At 41.8% G+C, this 20,910-nt stretch overlaps 3 protein-coding genes and 1 long non-coding RNA gene across 8 annotated transcripts; 2 read left to right on the forward strand and 2 right to left on the reverse strand.

Moving 5' to 3' along the window:
- The first annotated feature begins 33 nt into the window (after positions 1-33).
- LOC128252544 (histone acetyltransferase type B catalytic subunit) lies at positions 34-2,131 on the forward strand. Its single transcript, XM_052980333.1, has 3 exons — positions 34-354; positions 411-912; positions 1,349-2,131. Exons 1-3 carry the CDS (start codon positions 288-290, stop codon positions 1,995-1,997), a joined length of 1,218 nt encoding a protein of 405 aa, XP_052836293.1. The 5' UTR covers positions 34-287; the 3' UTR covers positions 1,998-2,131.
- On the reverse strand, positions 2,130-10,165 carry LOC128252535 (katanin p60 ATPase-containing subunit A1). Of its 4 annotated transcripts, none has more exons than XM_052980319.1 (5): positions 9,707-10,165; positions 5,235-5,503; positions 4,546-5,183; positions 2,821-3,295; positions 2,130-2,669 (listed from the first exon to the last, which is right to left on the reverse strand). In XM_052980319.1, the coding sequence occupies exons 1-5, from the start codon at positions 9,826-9,828 to the stop codon at positions 2,344-2,346; spliced, it is 1,830 nt and encodes a 609-aa protein (XP_052836279.1). In that variant the 5' UTR covers positions 9,829-10,165; the 3' UTR covers positions 2,130-2,343. The 4 variants fall into 4 exon arrangements, with proteins under 4 accessions (XP_052836279.1, XP_052836280.1, XP_052836277.1 ...); XM_052980320.1 differs by having other exon boundaries at positions 4,546-5,171; positions 9,707-10,163; XM_052980317.1 differs by lacking the exon at positions 9,707-10,165 and adding an exon at positions 8,037-8,680.
- A 457-nt stretch (positions 10,166-10,622) lies between these two features.
- LOC128252556 (protein jagunal) lies at positions 10,623-12,599 on the reverse strand. Its single transcript, XM_052980348.1, has 3 exons — positions 12,396-12,599; positions 11,737-12,109; positions 10,623-11,667 (listed from the first exon to the last, which is right to left on the reverse strand). The coding sequence occupies exons 1-3, from the start codon at positions 12,482-12,484 to the stop codon at positions 11,536-11,538; spliced, it is 594 nt and encodes a 197-aa protein (XP_052836308.1). The 5' UTR covers positions 12,485-12,599; the 3' UTR covers positions 10,623-11,535.
- A 2,114-nt stretch (positions 12,600-14,713) lies between these two features.
- LOC128252560 (uncharacterized) lies at positions 14,714-16,545 on the forward strand. Of its 2 annotated transcripts, none has more exons than XR_008267319.1 (3): positions 14,714-14,854; positions 15,062-15,346; positions 16,304-16,545. It is a non-coding gene; the product is annotated as an uncharacterized LOC128252560 (long non-coding RNA). The 2 variants fall into 2 exon arrangements; XR_008267318.1 differs by lacking the exon at positions 16,304-16,545 and adding an exon at positions 15,571-16,294.
- Positions 16,546-20,910: the final 4,365 nt, after the last annotated feature.

The following is a 20,910-nucleotide window of genomic DNA, read 5'->3' on the forward strand; positions in this document are numbered from 1 at the left end:
ATTGTTTAAAAATATTTTATTCAAAAGATCTGACAACCCTATTAGTGGGGTGGCTGCTTGCATTGTCCAACACTGTTGGCATCGGTCTTTGTTTAGCCGCGAAAATTACACTAAAACACCCGCTAAAGCCAAAATATATTGTTTAAAACGTGCCATTAAACTGTTTTCAAAAGCAATTAGATTGTTGGACTTCACCCATCTGTCACTTTAAACAACACCCTAAAGCTACTTTGGCGCTGTCATCTGCAGGAGCAAGTTCGCTGGCAGCTCTGAAAATATAACACAAAATGGCACAAGTTGAGGAGTATCAGGATTTGGTGATTGATGCACTCGAGGTTGTGGACTTTAAGCTGAGTAAGTGGACTCGATTGCGTCTGTAAAGGTCCTGCAACGTATGTATATGTTTTCAGTTCGGGACAAGGGGGATATCCATAACGACGCCCTGACTTTCCACCCTGCGATGGCCCATCAGATTTTTGGCGAGTCTGAGACCATCTTTGGCTACCAGGATTTGCACGTGCGAGTGATGTACACGGCAGGACCTTTGCACATTTACCTGGGCGTGGAGTACGGCAAGCGGGTGAACGAGATCTCCGGCGGAGAGATCAAGGCCGACGACGTGGTCAGCACCATTGCCCAGAGTCTGCCGGACGGCTGCTACTTCATCAATCTCGATGAGTTTCTAAAGACACTGGACAAAGCGGACAAGTTCCAGCCGTTCGGCGAAAAGATCAGCGAATATACCCAAACATCGGACGATGGCAGCGAGCGGCTCTTTGAGATCTACCAGTGCGACTACAAGAGTTCGTCTTTCCTCAAGTTCTTTGCCCGGCTGCAGACCTTCATCTTGTGGTTCGTGGACGCTGCCTCCTACATCGACACCGATGATCCACAGTGGTGCTACTTCTTGTGGTAAGTAATCTAGTAATCTAAAACTTAATTTCCTTATGCAACCACTACACTTGATGATATACTCGAAATTTTTTAAATATTATATGTCGAGCTTTCCGTACTTGTACTTCCAATAACGAATACGACCATGTTATTTACTTTATGTATCCAGAAGAGTTTACGGTAGTATTCAATTTTCTAATATGGAAATATGGGAGTTTTCTCTTCTCTTTTTACTGAATCTTAGAAGAGTCCTATTCCTATTTTCTCTTGAGTTCTTTCGTTGTACAATAGCACATAATAGCACAAAGCCAATCGATATCCGTTCTGCCGAATAAAAAATCACTCCAAATTTTGCGTGTTAAAGACTACATTGGCTATACAAATATTACATAAATATTTTATCCCCTTTTCGACCGCCTTCCAAATCTTTTTCTAAACTCCTACTGTCTTTTAGCTATGAAAAGTACAAAAACAATGATGGCCAGTGGCAGTACGCCACTGCTGGCTACACCACCGTGTACGAGTACTACGCCTATCCCCAAAACAAGCGTCCAAGGATAAGCCAAATGTTGATATTGCCGCCCTTCCAAAGACTGGGCCTGGCCACAAAGGTCGTGGAGACCATTTACAAGTTTTATCAGTCACAAAAGAATGTGGTGGACATCACCGTGGAGGACCCATCCGAGGAATTCCAGCGATTGCGCAACTTTGTGGACGCCCGATCCTGCAAGGAACTGAAGTCGTTTGCCCGTGCCGAGATCGTCAAGGGCTTCAACAAGGAGATGGTGCGCGAAGCTCGTGAAGCCCTGAAGCTCAATCCCCGCCAAGTGCGGAAAGTGTACGAGCTTCTGCGTCTCTTCTACACCAATGTGAAGGATGAAAAGGAGTACCGATCTTACCGACTGGAAGTTAAAAAGCGACTGAACGCGGTCTATTACAAGCAGCTGAAGGATTTGAAGAAAATGGAGCGCTTCAAGATGGACACGGAGATGCTGCGGGCGCGCCTGCCAACGGTGAAACAGCGCATGGAGCAGCTGCAGGAGGAGTACAGTGTGGTCGAGCAGGACTACCAGACCACCATCGCCAAACTAAAAGCCTTGTAGGGTCTGTGGATCCAAGGGGTGTTGAGTAATTTATTTCGTTTTCGGTTTTCAAATATGTTGATTACAAAATACATTATGTTGCTATAAGCCTATAGTAGGATTCCTTTGAATAAATATTAAAAATTACAATTGTATATATCATGTATTTATAAGATATCAGATTACCGTGTGCACGTACATAGAGGGGCAATGCTGGGCGTGGGGCACTTGAGCAATTAAGCATATATAAAACACAACTTTACGGCTAACGAGTACGATTTATACAGATTGAAAAGTATTGCAATTGAGACTTGGAAGTACGCTTGGGATACGATCATCGGGGGTGCTGGGCCAGTAGCCCATACAACTAGCACGACCCGTACTCCTCCATCCACTTCTCGAAGCGGGCCACGTCGTCGGCGCTCACCGACTTCTTGGTGCGCTGGCGGGCGTCCTGAAAGTCCTGCAGCGTGATCGGCTGGTCCACCTCCTCGCGGCGGATCTGCTTGATCTGATCGGGAGTCCGTCCCGAGATGAGGCGCCGCATGGCCATCATGGAGGCGTCGCGACACACGTTGCTTATGTCCGATCCCGAGTAGCCCTGCAGCTCGTCGCCGATCATTCCGGTGTTCAGGCTGGGCGACAGGCAGACGTCCTTCAGGCAGAGATTGAGTAGAGCGGAGCGGGTGTCCTCTGGAAAGCAAAACAATTTGATTGTTTTAATTCGTTTGATCATCAGTCTTATGATGTTACAAATACGTATATCGATCGTCTTTGAACATTAAACCATTCAAACATCTTAATCAAAAATATACCTTCATAATTGAGTAACCATTCATCTTACCGTTTGGGAGCGGAATGTAGATCCGCTTCTCGAAACGTCTCCGAAAGGCCTCATCGATGTCCCACGGATGATTGGTGGCCGCCAGCACCATGATCACCTTCTCCTCCTGCATGGTTGCATTAAGCCCGTCCATCTGGATGAGCAACTCGGCCTTGAACCGTCGACTGGCCTCGTGCTCCGAATCGCTGCCCCTGGAGGCGCACAGGGCGTCGATCTCGTCGATAAAGATAGTGCTGGGAGCATAGAAGCGCGCCATCTCGAAGAGAAGCCGCACCAGCTTCTCGCTCTCGCCTCGATACTTGGAGGTCAGGGTCGAGGAGGACACATTGAAGAAGGTGGTGCCGCATTCTGTGGCCACCGCCTTGGCCAGCATCGTTTTGCCAGTGCCTGGCGGTCCCACCATCAACACTCCGCGCCACGGCCTTCGGATTCCCTTGAAGAATTCCGGCATGATGACCGGAAGCACCACCGCTTCCTGTTTGGGCAAAAAGGAAATCGAATAAGTAAATGATGCAATTAGGTGCCAATTTATTGAACAGATGTAAGATTTTTCCCAGCTAGAAGGCATATGTACATATGTATATTCTCGATCAGTTTGGGAGTCCGGTTTTTATAAATAAATATGAAGGGGTAGGGCTTGACAGACTACCAAAATATTAAAGCTATTTATAAACAGGAAGCAAACTTCGGCAAGCCGAAGTTCATATACCCTTGCAGCTATTGCTAGAATTAAATTTTTGAAAACATTAAAATTATGATTTACTTGCGTATATGTTTAAAAACATTGAAGCTATGATGATTTTCAGTTCAATTATTAGATAGGTATTTTATATATTTTTATTATTTCTATGCAACAGCAAAGTTATAATTTTTTTTATTTTTTTTTTTCGATTGTTTCTATGGGAGCTATATGCTATAGTCGTCCGATCCGGCTCGTTCCGACTTATATACTACCTGGAATAGAAAGACAACTTTTGGGAAAGTTTCATGCAGATAGCTTTAAAACTGAGAGACTAGTTTGCGTATAAACGGACGGACAGACGGACGGACAGACGGACATGGCTAGATCGACTCTCCTAGTGATGCTGATCAAGAATATATATACTTTATAGGGTCGGAGATGTCTCCTTCACTGCGTTGCAAACTTCTGACTGAAATTATAATACCCTCTGCAAGAGTATAAAAACAGCAAAAATTCTGTTTTGTATAATAAAGTATGAGTATTAAGTATTTTAATCAACTTTCTGAGGTTGGTGACGATAACCCAGAAGACATTAAAAATAATAGATAACGAAATAAAAGGTTTTGGCAACCTTTTGGTATATCTGACAAATTTGTCAGCATCTAAAACGGCTAGAAACGGTTCCCAGTTAGCTTATACTTCGTGGTGTTTGTTTTCTTTAATACATCTAAAAATAAATCGCACATAAATAACAAAATTTAATTATGTCTTGTCCTTGCCAAATAATTATACTTTTCATTCCAGCATCAAATGGGTTTCAATTTGATTTTAATTCAATTTCTTACTTTTTTTATTTTTTATTTCAATATGGACCCGCTCTCTGTATATTAGTTGGAAAAGATTTCCTCTGCAATAATAAATGTGTATTTTCTTATTTAGCTCTGTTATCTCTTAGATGGATCAATCGGATTTGTTTCGAATGTGAACGATAGTAGTTTGGCTTAGATAAAACATATGGCTTCTTCAGGATGTAAAGAGCTCACCTGCAGTATGGTCTTGGCCTCGTTGAGTCCGGCCACATCGGTCCACTTGATGCAGGGATGCCGCTGCAGGATGTCCTTCTCGAGGGTGTCCACCAGATGAGCCTCGTAGCCCAGGGGCGAGAAGTGCTTTGCCTTGGTCTTTGGCGAGCACTTGGGCGTGTTGTGGCTGGTGGACAGGGACTGGGCGTGCGAGTTGTCCTCCAGCGAAGTGGTGGCATCCTGGTCGTCCGAGTTGGAGTTCTCGTCCAGTGAGTTCTTCTTCACCGGCTTGTGCTTCAGAGTCAGCTGGGTGTTGGTGCTGAGCTTCCTTGCCCGCAGGCGCTCCACGGACCGACTCTTCCTCAGGGCGGCGGTCATGGCGGATGCCCTGGATGGCCTTCCCAGTCTCATGGCACCCATGCTGGAGACGGGTGTGGGGGCACCTGCGCCCGCCAGTCCCACATTCCCGGCACTGCCGTGGTGGCTCTGTCCCAGGCTGCTGCTGTTCGCATTGCTGCTGATGGAGGGCAGTGTGGGCTGCAGCTCGGGATCACGACGCCTCAAGGAGGACACCCATCGGTTGTCCTGCTGCTGCGATGGGAACGGCATCTGGGCCGCCTGACTGGCTCGCGGCTGTGGAGCCACTTCTGCGGCGGAGACTGCATTTTATTAATGGTTGTATAATAAACCCCGCATTCGGGAGCACTAACCTTGGGTGGGCAGCCGCTGCTTGCTGCGCAGCGGAACACTTCCGCCAATGCCCAGTCCTCCTGGTGCATTCGAGCCCAAGTTGTTAATGGGTCGGTGGCGCTCCGCTGTCGAGGAGTGTCCGCCTTCCGAAGCCTTCTTCAAGGTGGCATTCCGAGTGGGTCGACTGGTGGCTGTGATCTTGGTGAAGGCAAATGGGGACAGCGAGTCCAGGATCAGGGAGTCCATCATTCGAGCCATATGCGACAGGCTTGTCGGAGGTGTGGACGAGCTGGAAAAAAGGATCAAATTTATGACATTTTCGTTTTGGTTTCGATGGCAGAGAAGATAGAATTTATACCCTATTAAATTAAGTATATATTTTCTTGATAAGGATCAATTGCATAATTATATAAGCTAGAGATTTGGGGTAATTGATCTAGCCATCTCTGTATGTCCGTCCGTCTGTCTGTCCGATTCCTAGCAAACTAGTCTTTCAGTTTTAACTTGAAACTTTCTCAAAAGGTGTTGTAAGTATATATATATATGTCAAAAGGAGCCGGATCGGACGACTACATCATATTTATATATAGCTCCCATAGGAACAATAGGTAAAAAAAGAAACTTAAAAAGGTTTTTGTTGTTTGTTCTTCGAGATGTATTAATTATTTAATAATTCAAAAATACATACAATGTTATTGTAATTAAAATCGGACAACTGTATTATATTTCTCCCATTTAAACTTTTTGAATATTAAAAAAAAAATAAAATACATTTTTCACTTCTTTATTTTAAACTTTTTTTTAATTTCTTTTGGATATAGAAATTAACTCGAATCAAAAAACGATATCATATAGATAGCTGCCATGGGAACATAGCATCATAGAAAACTCGTCATGTCTTCAATGTTTTAAACATACTCGCATACAATCATATAATCATCATATATATATACCAGGACTAAACACACAATTATGGTTGATAGTTTAAACAAAATTTAATTGATAACGATTTCTTTTAACGTAACTGATAAACTATATGTGATAATACAAATATATATGTATTAGAGTGCAACTCGAGAAAAAAGATCGGGCTGAGAGGTCAAAATGACTAAAAGGGTTCTAATTCGCTACTGACTGTTATTCGTTACAAAGGGTGTTTCTGTAAAAGGACCATAATAACCATAACCATAATAACAAATAAATAAGTCAAGGCAAGCAGCTCTTTAAGCCCACATAATGCTGGCTAAGTAATGTCCCCGGAGGTCCGTTTTTAAAACTTATTGTCTACTGTTCATAACTTTTTGGTTAGCTCCATGGCGCTTGCCATTCAACTTGGCCATGTCGCAAAGGTCATTTGCTTTATCAGCCGCGGGCAAGTGCTTTGCGTGTCCTGGTGTGTGCATATACGTATGTATATTGGTTGGATTCCTCGTGTCTAGCCGTCTAATATTAGCTAGCCCTAGCAGCGGTCCTTCCCTGTCCCTCCGCAGACAATGCTCGGGAAGTTCCAGGAAATAAAGAGTTCGTGGGGCCTCCCAAGGGGGCCTGCTGTTCGTTCGGCAGGTGGGTTCAATAAACTCGTTGGCTCTCGGCCAGGTTATTGACGTGCCGGCGACAATTGTTAACTTTTGTATTCGCATTCGAATTGTTTTTTGGCATTTGCATGCGTCATCCGGCGGCGTTAAAGCCTTTACGGGCATTCCGGCGGCAACATTGTAAATCTCGATCTGGGAAGTGTGCCGCAATATATTTTACGCCAGGCTAATTAAGTTGGCTAAGTTGGCAGCAGCAGCACGGACATAATTCCCGGCCATATTGCCTGACTCCAGGCACATCCGCTTCGTATTTATATTGTGTGCTGTGCCCGTTCGAATTTGGGTTAATGTTTCCTATGTGCTCGCCCACGATTTCTGATTTCTGATGGCAATGATTGGCCGAGCGGCTAACTAGGCCAGTGCTTATTTGTCCTATATATGTAATATTCAAGAATTAATGGGGCTCAATCTAAGAATTAAGGGCATTTTAATTGATCCATTGATTGATTGGCAAAGTGTTACAAGGCCGGCACGAGCGTGGAAAATGACCAGGCATGGGAAAACCCAATGATGGCGGATCCTTGGACTATTAGTTACGATGGTCTCTTTAAAATTCGTGTCACCAAGAGGTGTTTATGCTAATTCCCACTCGATAAAGCTATTGGCACAGCAGAGAACAACGTTTTGCCCTATGCAAATTGCAGCAAATGGCAATTATGACTGGCAGAAATACATTTACGGGATGGGGTCAAGAGGGTTATAAGAGTTTTATGCAATAAGAAAAATCCTTTAAGGTACCTAGATTATTAACTAAGGAGGTAGTTCAATTGATTGTGAGGCCAAGGCATTTTAAAACAATTATTTGCCCTTAATTGTTTCCTAACCTTTTTAATGAAATTTAAATAACTTTGAACCTGAAGTGCTGAATTAATGAGTGCACGAAACTCGAATTTGCATACTACTGTGTAGGGGATTATAATATTTTATTAGTGCTTGCAAGGTTTTCGACTACCAATATAAAAAATCAAGTAGATTTTTGGAGCTTCAAACAATTTCAAAACTTCCAAATAAAAAATTAAGTGTGATAGAAAGCATTTTGGATAGGGAGATAAACCCCTTTTTGAACACAAATGACTAAGATTGATTCCGGGGCCTTAAGGTTAATAAAATTAGATTGGTCCTATTTTGTTTGCAAATTACTTGAATCACGTTTAAGCTTAAAAAGGTGACAAGTTTTCAGGGCACTCAAATTTTTTTCCAGACCCAAGAGATACGCCTTTCCCTTACCATTGGTGCAGATCCCACAGCGAGTGATATGGGGTGTGCCGATAGGCGGAGACGAAGGGCATGGCCACCTCGTACTCCACCTGGACGTTGGGCGGCGACTGTGGCCGCACGGACATGGCAGTGGAGCGCTCCAGGGCGGGATTGGAGCTGGTCAGCGATCGTTGGCGCATGAAGGGATGCGACGCCGTCTGCTGCGGCTGGTTGTAGAGATTCGAGTTGTTGTTGTTGAGCAACTGGGCAACACCGCCGGCCGGAGCCACGGAAGCCTGGCCCATGCCGAACCAATTCTGGGCACTGGTGTTGAACATGGCGCTGTGCCGGCGTCAGACGGATAACGACGAGACAGACACTTCACTTTGAATTTTAAAACACACGCGATTATGCTCGAGCGGAAACTTGGCTGCCTGACAGTCCACGCCCCGACCCTTCGATTGACTTTTGGGAACAAATCGAAAACGCGACCCGAGGAGACGAGTAGACGAGCCGTCCACCTGACGACTCAAGGGTTGCAGACCAACTGACCGCTCGACTGGACGACGCGTCCACAACAAAGGCGACCACTACACACATTCCGTATCGGGTAGTTTTCCAACTTGGCTTGTGTGCGTCTATGTGAATGCGAATTGAGGTTAAAGGAAGTTTTGCCTGGGCGCTGCTTGGGGGCGGTTTCAATCATGGTAATTTACAGGGAAAGGGTACCATAACTTAAAGAAAGAGAAGCGAAATATTGTGATCAGATTGACCGTTCGGAAGGAAAATCTATGTGCTGTTTTATATGATAAAGTTATTCGAGGTAATTGGCAATATCAGTTCTGATCTAGATAATATTGCATTGGATATTAATACCAGTACTAAATACAAAATTTATATAATAACTTTTTAATATTTAGATGAATTTAATAATTATATTTTTTTATCATTTTGATCAAAAACTGGTAAATTTGTTGTATATATACGACAATTTTATAATCTAAATATATATAGTCAAATATGTACTTATGTGTGTTTAAAAATGTTTTATGACCACAAAAATAATTGTTGAATTATTGTTGAATATTTTAAATCATTAATTTCTTTCCTATAATTCCAAGACCAACAAAAAGTAATAATATATTAAAAGGACATTCATGCTTCGATGAGACACCACTTCTTTTTCAACTCCTTGTATTACCCAATGCCGCTGACTGTGGTCAATGCACGCTAGCCGCTGACCCAAGATTCCATCGATTTCTGGGGAAAGCAAGGCGGTACACTCACTTATGTATGCATGCCCGGGTATTTACTCAAATGGCAGCGGATTGTTAATAATTTGCCGGCATTGTTATTTAATGGCGGGCTTGCATGCGGGCGGAGGAAGCCGGTCCTCGAGTTGGCCTGCAATCGGAGTACCGAAAACTATAGCATACATTTGAGCGCACCGCATTAAGGGGGCCTTGAGTGGCTTGTCAACGACATGAGCATTATCCGAAACCCTAGCGGAAAGCCACTAGCGAAGGTCGCTTTGGGTGCGCACACATAGTATATCTATATCTGTGTCTGAAAATCAGCTGCAGCCCGAGATAAAAATCGATTTCGAGGCGACAGTCATGGAACGCTCAAGTGGCCCGGCACGCCTTGCGCCTCTAATTGCTACCCCCCCCCCCCCCCGTCAGCCCCCGCGAAACACTCACCCCGCTGGACTCATCACGGGCAGGTATGTGGAAGTGGAGTCCACGGTGCGTATGGTTGTGTTTCCTCGGAGCACAATCTTCTCGCGCGTAGTGCGCCTGTAGGTCGTTTCCTCGCCCCGCATCCTGATCCGCGAATTGTTTTCGATGAATTTGGAATTTTTCACAATTGTTTTTTGTTAGTTTTCTTGTTTACTTCGGTCCGAAATGGTGTGTTGGAAAATTTAGCATCTGTTCCGCACACAGGCAACGTCAAAATGGGGATTGAAAGAGGGATTGAGAGCGAGAAAAGGTGGGAAGGATGCTGCGAAAAAGCTCTGGCTCTCCTCTCTTCCTCTCCAGCTTTCCTCTCTCTCTCTCTCAGCTTCCTCGCTCTCCGTCCGTAATTGTAAACAATTGCGCAATTTTCGCCTGCTGTTGCTCCTCCACTCGCCTCGATGCACAAATGGTCACTAATAAGTGGATTGTTGTGGCCAACTCGGATTGCCAGCCGCATTGCAACGCCCAGTGGGTGGCGCTGGGTTGGGTGGTGGGAAGGTCGGCTTTTGGTGGTGTTTTCCAAGTAGGAGAGCTCAGGAACTTGTGTCCTTCCTTTTGAAACAACAAATATTTTTTTATAACAATAAGTTTCCAAAAATATGATTTTTAATGCATATGTTTAAATAAAAATTCCCTCGTAAAACATTAAAAAAAATGGAGACTTATAAAATAAGTTGTAAATAAATTAACACCCCAATCAAAATGCGATTTTAACCCACTTCAGAAAAGCAAATATAACATTAAAATGCAATTCTCAGTTCAGTTTGGCGACTTGCTTGTAATTGCACAAAATAATTGACGATTTTAAAATATTTTAATAATTAATTAACAATTGTAAAATACGTTGTAAATAAATTAACACCCCAATAAAAATGCGATCTTTAACCCACTCAGAAGAACAAATATATATGCATCTTTATTGATCGATTTTTAAAAAACTACTTAAAAATTCGAATAATAAATTACGATTTAAAAAACATTACATTAAAATTCAATTTTCAGTTTAGTTTGGCGACTTGCCTGTCATTACACAATATTATTGACGATCAGAAATTTGATGAACGTTGCTTTAACACTCAAATTGCATTTGAATCCTTGTTTCTAGCTGTGTGTAAACAGTGACAGAAAGTTGTAAATAGTTTGGGGCAGTATCTCAAACGTTCGACACACGACACACAACATGGCACTGTGCAGTACATTGATTTAAATTGAAGTTCAAAATTAAAATACATGAAAAAATGAAACGGTTTCGAAATTTGTAGAAAAAGAGAACTAATTAAGAACTAAGCGAGGAAGTACCCATCCGCAGACGTAAACATAGACTGATGTATGCATATATTCATGTGTAAATATATATAAAACGTTTCTAACAAACACGAGGCACGTCGAAATGTAAGTAAGCAAAAATGAAGTGATCTCTAGGTTGGTTTTTGGTTTTTATTCCGACTCGGGGAAATTTGGTGGCTTCAGTTGCTTCTTGTCTTTAGTCGACCTCACAAGGCTGCATGTGTATATATATGTGTATATGGATAAGAGTCTATTTAATCATTTGAACGGTTTAACTTTCAACTAACAATAACTTTAACGCCGACGCTTCGTTTAGTTTAGTTTCGACCATATGTTTTCCCTTCCTGTATGACTAAGTGTGCGATACCTTAACAGCTGCATAACTTTAGATTTACCATAGTTTCATTACGCTTTTGTGCACTAGTGTTTTGAGTTAGTTTCAAGTTTCCAAATTATTTACAACTAGCCCTGCTCTCCGGCGTTTACTAGTTTGGCGAGTATTTAGATTACTGGAACTTGCGCGTGGCAGTTCTGGCCTTCCAGGCCTTGACCAGGTTGTAGGCGAAGTACAGCGTGAATCCGTGGACCTGGAATCCCACGAAGCAGAAGGCGTACCAGAAAACGCCGTACGGGTAGCCCTGTGAAAAGCGTAGGACAACATAGTTAGGATCTCCCCAAGGATTCATTGTGTCATTCCTGCCACTTACGCGCCACACGAAAATGTCCGTCTCGTCCAGCTCCACGGACTTGTCCAGCGTGGCGAACTCCCACACGTCCGAGAAGTAGTAGGCGAAGCAGTAGAAGAGCGGCAGGATGGCGAACAGCAGGATGGCCACCATGTACTTCTGCATCTCGCGCACCTTGTTGCCCCTGGCGGCCGAGAGGCCCAGGAAGGAGGTGAGCAGCGACGCAGCCCACACGTACTCCCACCACAGCGGCGGCGGCACCTCCAGCTCCTCGATCTCCAGCACAAAGATGTCCAGGCGGTCCAGGATGTCCGACGTGAGCTTGGCCAGCATCACGAAGAAGAGCAGGGCGTGAAAGAAGATGCAGAACTTCAACCTGGACTTGTTCAGCAGGCTGAAAGAGAAAGCGCTCGTTCAGTGGGGGATCTGTGTGGATGTGGATGTGGAGTGAGCCCATTACTGGGGCGCACATGCCCTACAGCTGCGCTGCCCAGCTGGCACTTTGCCCACCCGCCCCCTGCAGCCGCCTGTGGGCGGGAGCTCCAGGACGTGGGGGGTGCTTCTCCGCGCAGGCTGCGGACCGCATGTGTGCCACCTAATGCCACCTACTGCCGCAGGCAGCCCAGTAATTAGATAATTTCGTGTGTGTGGGAGAGAGCTGCTGGTGTAGTGTTATTAACCTAATTTGATATGTGCCAGCTACGCGCTGCCTGAACTCGAAATCGTTGCCGTCGGTGCCCGCCACCATTGGACCGCCGCGCGTTGCCATTTCGTTGGGTTCGTGGTTCGTTGTCACACGTCGTTGCTTATTTTTAATAAATAATTGCACAAAAAAAGTGCACACCAGTGTGACCGTGGCTGTGCCTTTTAAAAACTGCAGAGAAACGGTCAAAATACCCTAAATATGACTCATCGCGCACTCAAACCTTTGTAGTTAGCTTGCTTAATCGCTGACTCGAACCTAGTATTGGTGGCCCCCTTTACCAAAGACTCGAACCATTGAACAGGGCTGGCAAAGCATGTCTTTGGCGCCAAACAAGGCGAATGTTTAAAAATTGCATTACTCAAAAATGTGTCAAACCATTTGGCCTAAATATGTATCAAACAAAAATACAAAAAAAATAACTAACCAAAGAAAAGAAAGGCTTGTGGTTTATATATAAAATTTGTGAAATCAAATTGTGTGAGTAAACAAATCAACATTTTCCCATGTGCTCCGAAGCAACAATTTTATTTCGCTAACAAGAAAGAAAGCAAATTTCGGCGAGCTGAAGTTCATATACCCTTGCAGCTATTGCAAACATGAAATATTCTTGACAACATTTAAAATTGTAATTTATTTGCATATAGGTCTAAAAACATTAAAGCTATTATGATTCAATAGCTTAGCAATCGCCATTAAGTGAAAAAAGTGTAATTTGCTTGTTTCCTCAATTATTTAGTAGATTTAACATTACTTATAGAAATCAGTTTGGTTTTTTTAATTTCGGAGGATCCGGTTCAGAGATATAGTGGTCACGCAAAACGTCTCATTTTTGAGAAAAGCTCCCGGAGATCAGCTGTAGCTGCTTTCCAAAAAAATATGTTTAATAAATGTAGTATGTTAGTATTTAAATACCATAATATGTAAACAAATTTTAAGATCAAGAAATTTAAAAGTTTCCTCAGAAAAATTTCTGATTTTGAATATTGCGGCTATATATATTAGTCTACTACGTGGACAGCCGTCCACAGTGATAACTGCATATAACCCCTTAATACACATTAAGTAAGTCACTATCAAATTTAATTTTGCTCTATCTTGGGATAGCTATTTATGGATTTGAAACGGCATTTACTAATTTTACAAGGCCTAGACTTCGTTGGCAAATGATTTCTAGTGCGTCAAACCGAAATTAGCATAATTTACCGCTCTTTTGATATCATTATGCAAATCGCATGCAGCTTTGTGCTCCAATCAGTTCAAGAATGGGCATAGTGGGTGTGTCCGCCAGTCTTTCGACGCATTTCCAAGCGAATGTGTGTGAGTGGCACCTGTTGCACTTAAATCCATAAATCAATCTGCCAAGAAAAAGGTAAAACAATGGAGAAAGAGACGAGAGCGGGTATTTAAAAATAAAATAATGAATTTCGTATTTTCACTGGCACGCTCTTTATGCTCGCCGCTACAAAAGTCGAGCATACGGGCCGTGTGTGTCATCAGTTCTACGGCGGTATTCCTCCGATTTGGACGCGTTCTTCGCATGCGATCGTTGCCGCTCAAGAGTTCCGTTTTCCCCGCCGCGTTTTTGATGCCAGTTATTGTTGATAACTTCCATGCGAATATTTATGCCGAGCTCGGCAGCTGACAGTTTCGAGTTTAAAGTTAAAGCTACGCTCTAATTTAGATTAAGATTTAACGGTAATGCCCCAAGATAAATGTCAAGAAACCAAGTTGAGCACAGAAATTAATTGCAATTCAGCGCCAAGTTGATGATTATTGCTTGTCTTTTAGAGTGTCCGCCAAAAATATGCAAAATACTCGACAGATTTTCAATGTTTTGGGGCCGGTACCTCAAACAACAGATTTTTCAGGGTCTTTTTTTGGCGCGTGTTGTTAGCCTTTTCTGCCCAGAATTATATTTGCGTCTCAAATTCAGGTCTATATGCATAATAAATATATGGCGAGAACACGTTATCCTATATAAACAAGAAATTACCATAAGGGTTTTAAATACCATGTTACACTAAAATTTTTTTTACCTTTTGTAAAAAGCATTATTTCATACTACAATGTGATTTAGGAAGGGGTCTAAAAGTATCAACCATAAGAAACAACCCAATAGCGATAACCATTGTATCTGCATATGCTTTGTCGTACCTTGTGATATTTGCTTAGATATTACAACCTGAAGTTCATATCGATCGAGTGACTTAGATAACAGACAGTATAAACCTTTCTTTTCTTTTCGTTCCAGCTGCCTGTGATTTCGGCCCCCTGTGACTTGTCGGTTCCCGAATAATCCCCATAATCTGGATACTCCAGTCCCGGTTCCAGTTCCCTTATCCAACCATGTCCATTGCCGATAAACGCGCTTCCTTCGCGCGCCGCGCAGAAAGTCTGGTGGAGCGGGTGAGAGTTATGAATACCATTTACGAGGTACCGGCATCAAGTGACCACAGATCGTGAGATCGATTTTCGATTTTGTTTGTTGTTTGCTGTTTGCTGTTTGCTGTTTGTTGTTTCTTGTTTGTAGTGGCTTGCTTGCTCCCTAATGCAGATTTATTTGGCCACCGCTGGTTGGCACGGCTCGTAAATTATGGCTCGAGGCGTTAAATGTATTTCACACATTCGCACACCGAACAGAATAACAACAGTCCCCAGCGCCCTGCAGCGCCGATATATATATATATCTGATTAGACGTAAATGGCAGTGGGTGGCATGGTTCAGACAGCCAGTTCGCAGTTCTCGGGTGCTTCTGTTTGGCTTGGCCCGACTGTTTTAATTAATCTGAAACACTCGTACATTATACACATCGTCTTAATGAGTGTGTCCGAATTGTGCTCGGATCAAGGTCGCCAGAGTGTGCCCCCTATCACAAGACTGATTGCCTCTTATGGGCCTGGGCATGGGTCTTTCGTGGATTTGTGGTATGTTTCCGAGAGGGGAGGATAGATAGACCTTCTCTCTGTTAAAACATATATGCTTTAGTGAATTATGTCACCAGTTTGTTGCACTGTTCCATTATAATTTGAATTACTCATTTTAATTTAAAACATTTCTAACAACTAAATATTATTATATATTTTCAATCATCTAATCATACTTTCTTGATCCTTGTATATATCGTTTAATGCTAGTTGAATATTTACAGCATAAAAATGGCAACGATTTTGATCTTTCCGTTTGCTCATCACAAATTTCGCACACGCAGGGCATTAAAAAGTCAATGTCCGGCATGTTTTCCGTTGTCGAGCTAAAAATAAATGTCCCATTGCAAATAGCCTTCCGAAACGGCTTGGTCATTGTGGCAGTGTTTATGGGCAAGTGTATATGCATCCGCATCTGTGTGGGACTGCAATACAATGGAACTTTAGCAAAATAACCTCAGGCAAGTTTTGCAGCGACTGGGAGAAGTGAGTTGAAAGTGAGGAAAGAGTTACATGGGAGTATGGAAAGAAATTCATTAGACATCATGCAACGCTGCAGCTTTAATTAAGAGGTTTAACCAAGGCAGACACACTCAAAACAGAACAGGGGTTCATTGGACAGACAATCTCTGTGCGGAGAGCAGAGAACAATTTCCGGTGTGCTTTAGCAAGAAGTTAAAAAGAAATATTGAAAGCGGGTTTACAGAACTGAACAGATTACTTCATGTGTTTAATCAAATATGTAAAAAATATTGTTCACAAATCCAGACCAATTCTGTCTTTTGCCTAGAAAGAGTTGTCTCAAGGCAAATTTATATTGACTCACTTTTATTGCCATGCTGTCTTTATTGAATACCATTTTCTTAATCTAAGTCTGTTGTTTTATTTAAATCAAAGTGCGTTACAATTTCATTTGTATTTTATTATATTCATATTTAAAACATAATATCTTTGCAGTTTACACAAAAAAGTGTTTGTATGTTGATATGCAAGTAAAATAGAATGGGTCCGCTGTCTTTGTTGAACTCAGCCAATCTTAAATCAAATGCGCCTAGGGGTGACCTTTCTACACTCTGAGCTACACATTTTTATATTCTTATTTTTTGTTTAAATATCGAAAAGCTTAGTTAACAACATAGAAAGTTTAAACATATTGGATTTATATATAAAATGAGCATTTACATATTACATTTTTTTTAAGCATGATTATATTAAAATTAATTATTTTTATATTATATATTTTTTATTAATTTAATTAAATTGATTTATATTTATTTAAAGTACGTTTGTGTTAAAGAAAATGTACATTCAAATAATTTAACGTTTCACTTCACCATACCGTTTTTCACTGGCTGTGTTAAAAATTGCCCATTCTAATTAAAGACTAAGTTATTTGGAGATTGGGAGGGCCAGAGTTACAAAAATTGATTCTTATATCTTGAATTCATGATCTAGGCTAAGCAGGGGGCTTAACTTTCTCTTTTGACCACAACATCCACATCTACGACCACATAATTCGCCAGCGAAAAACCTAAATTGAATTAAACTCAAAAACGATTATTAAGGCAAATCGCACCAAAAGCCCCTTCGAGAGTAAAACGGTATTAGACCTTCTTTGCTCGAACAGAACGCAAATTATTATTATATTCTTGTTGTAGCTAAGTATAGAGCAGTGTTAATAATATTCCTCTCCTTGACAAAGTCTTACAAATTGAGGGGTTAGGGCCGCCGGGCCTTTTTTAAGTAGTGCAAAGCGGGGGAATTAAAAATGTTAATTGAATTTCGGGTCGGAACAAAGGGAGGGTGAAACTGGAGCCAGCCGAGAGCTACATAATTCGCTTAGCAGCGGGCCAGGGTTAAAGGGAAATTGGGGTCAGGTGTTAGGCAAGGAAATTGCTCAACATCGGCTTTGGTTACACTTTGCGTTTCAATTTGGGCGAGTGGAATCGGAGGATAATGATGATTGCGATGGCGCTTATCAATCCGCGTGGGGATTTCGGTGACCAGAGGTTAATTTGCATTCTATTTGAACTGCCACCCACTGCAGGATGATCGATGTCCTTCTATGGGGCATTATTCTCCTCAAAACGTATTCATTCGTGTTTGCGAATCGAATTTGATGGCCCTCTTATCATTTCGCCTGTGAAAGCGGCGGGCAATCCAAAAATAGCAGTGCAAATAAACCGCGGGGTTGGGGAATCGCGACTACGACGACGCGAACATAACGAGCAAAATAAATGAACGATAAAAAGCTAATAAAGAGCGGCATAAATAAATGCGTAAATATCGAGCGCATATATATCGTGAAAGCGACATTCCTGGTGGGAGGAAACTCTCGTCTCGTAGATTGCCTTCCCCTTGGCAGGGGGCGCTACCCGAAGGGGCGTGGCAGGTGGCAAATGGCAGGACGAAAAGACGGGGCAACGGCAACGCATTTGCTCAAGTGTCGCCGTTGTCATCCTTCGGCCTTGTTGGCCTTGCCAGGACGTGTGTTTGTGTTGCCATTTGGGCTTAAGTGTTCCTGCCTGATCCTGCTGGCACGGCTTATTCCTGCGCACAGGATGCCTGTGCTCCTCCGGACCCCAGCCAGTGTAAATGTTTGCATACAATTCGCTCTGCTTCAAGTTCTTGCACTTGAATCCCGCTGGGGCCGGAGTTGGTGTGTCAATTTAAACTGTTGCAGCTCTTAAATGCGGGCTCAGCCTTTAAGGAACTTTTAAAATATTCAAACTTATTTGTATTAAAAAAATTTAGAAGTAGTTATAAAATATAAAATAAAATATAAAATAGTTATTCTAATTTTTTTTTAATTTTTTAAATTAATTTAAATAATTAAAAATCAAAAATAAATATTAAAATTACATTTTTATATAAAAATAAAAATGATTTTAAAATTAAAAATTAAATATTAAAGTTTGTTTTGTTTTTGAAATCGGTGTTAACAGAAACGTAATTTGTTTTCTAATTTTTCTCGCTTTGAAAGTTCTTTTGGGCTATAATTTATTGGAACTCATAACTGTTATTTGCGGTCGCTGTTTTTATGTCGTTTAATGACGGAATTTTGTGGAAGAAAATGAATTTTCCATGAATATTTCTTTATAAAAAATTACCATTTGCAATATTTGTTGATAAATTAGTTACATCATTCAAAATAGCAATACAGATTTTTATTTATGTTATTGTTACAATATATATATAGTGTAAGTCGACTTGAATTTAATTGTATAAGAATCCCAAGACTGACCCAACTGTTTTCCTTATTTTTGTCGGCTCTCTCAAATTGTATTAATTTATTTATCTACAAAATATCACTTGTTTTCCCTGTTATGAATCCGACTTAACGCAATTTTAAGCCACACGAAATTTGATTGGATTTGTTTACCAAATATAATTTTACTTTCTCGTTTCGCTGACTCCTGACAAGCCGCTGTTTGTCTTTTGAGAATTTTGCGCTATCTTACCGTCTGTTTCGGGGAAAACCTTGAAGTCGAGTTTTTCTTTTCCCACTTAACTTTGCGAATTGACATAAATAGGATTTTTGCGCTTTGCCAACCCCCCGACGTCCCCACATCCCTAGATCCCCAGTTTGCCCCACCTGAACTTGTGTTTTTGTGCTGCTGCCGCCTTGGGCAATCGGCTTACAGACTTTCAATTGCAGCCACCACTTTTCCGCCACCCACCGCACCCGGGAGCTTTCCCCATTGTCTGACACACCTTCAACATCAGCTAACCGCTTAAGTAACGCGTATCTTGTACCCATTCGCTTTTCCTGTCCCAACGCTTTTCTTCGCACATAAATCCCCATGCCGCTGTTGTTGTTATTCAGGTTTTTGTTGTGGGTTCTGAGCACCTGCCTTGATAATTGCGCCTGACAATGGTGTTTGTTGTTGTCGCGTTGTTTATGTGCATGCACCGCCATTCCTTCGTTCGCTTTTTGCTTAATTCCTTTGTCTGTCTGCCGGCTTTATGTTCTTTTTATCATCATCCCCTTTTTGTTTAATTAAAGCGATTGTCGAAATTGAAATACAAAAAGGAATGACATTTATCTGCTTATGGCCTTGGGGGGAAATGCAAAAAAATTGTGAAAAGATTAACGAAATCCTTACAGCACAACGTTGCGTATACGTCATGGGGTTTTTCACTCAGTTTAATTTTGTTCACTTGTCAAGCGCTTGCTATTTGAAGGTGTCAATGGACTTAAAAGATATTTTTATTTCATTAAAAAACTCTTGAGTGGGCTAAGCTAGATCAAATGATAGATAGTTGAAAGTGCAATGGTTAAACTACTTTTGTATACATATGAAATAAATTTAAGTTGTTGTAGTATAATAATATAATGTAACTACCCTCATTTCGGGTGGCAGCTCCCCTTTTAACGCCATTAAGTCTTGTGGTTTCAGTGCATGCCATTATCTTTGGCTTACCCCTAATTGCTTGCAGCATGTTGCAGTTATACCTGCTCCCGCCCCGCTTTTCGCATTCTATTCAATCTAACTTTTAAATTACTTTGACTTTATTCAGTATTTTTGTGCTGCATCAACGCATCACTGACAGTTCGGTGGGGCATGGCGATGTCAGCACAATCGCGAGGTGTAACCATCCATCTCATCAGCGCAGCTTGCATCACCTTTGCCCTCGATTCCCATGAATATTCTAACCCTGCAGCCATTTTCCATACTCAAATCGAAAATGGTTTCACCAGAGTGCCACGCCCACACCACAACCGGCTTGACCTAGGACACGCATATTCCTAATGCGCATTTCGTTTTAAAAGGGGGGAAGGGGAGGGGGAGGGGCATTAGCGGATTTGCGCATTTCCCGCGCGTTGACAAATTAGCACATCAAAACAAAAAGGCCAAAAAGGCTCGCAGCAACAATAAGAAACGACTGCGAAGGCGAACTGCTCAACAAAGCCCACGAAAACAAAGTAAGACAAAAGGGATTTTTACATAAACCCACGCAACTCATTCACACAAACATAAGCCAGCACACACACACACCCGCACGACCGCACACGCACAAACAAACAGTGAGTGGGCGCCAAAATTCAGCGCGCTTAAAAGTAGGCAACGGAATTCACTCTACAGATGCTGGACGTGTGGGAGTGTGGGTGCATGAGCGAGTGCGTATGTGTGGGCGATAGGAGCGTTGCCAGATGAAAAAAAAAACCATTTATATTTTAATTTAATATTTTTTATTACCATTTTAGTACCAATTTAAGCTTAGTTTGAATAGTTTATTAAATTAGCTGTCGATTTTAGTTACTTAAAAATTTTTAGGGTATATGCATATATGATTGCTTATTATGAATTAATAATAATTGGTATAACAAAGTTGGCTGTTGCTAATAACTTTTAAGGACGCAAGCAATGAAAATTACATAACGAATATAAAAAACGCAAATAGCGAAATTTAATTATTTTTTTGGCCAAGCAGTTTTTCCTTAAACATAAGAGTTTGACACCATTGCTGACTATTTTTTTTTATAAATGTGTCTTATTTTAAAGCAAGCATATGTACAGTTTTTTTAAAGCCTTACAAAATTATCCATAAAATAAAAATTT

This window comes from Drosophila gunungcola, chromosome 3R (assembly GCF_025200985.1).
Source record: "Drosophila gunungcola strain Sukarami chromosome 3R, Dgunungcola_SK_2, whole genome shotgun sequence".
Classification (NCBI taxonomy): domain Eukaryota; kingdom Metazoa; phylum Arthropoda; class Insecta; order Diptera; family Drosophilidae; genus Drosophila; species Drosophila gunungcola.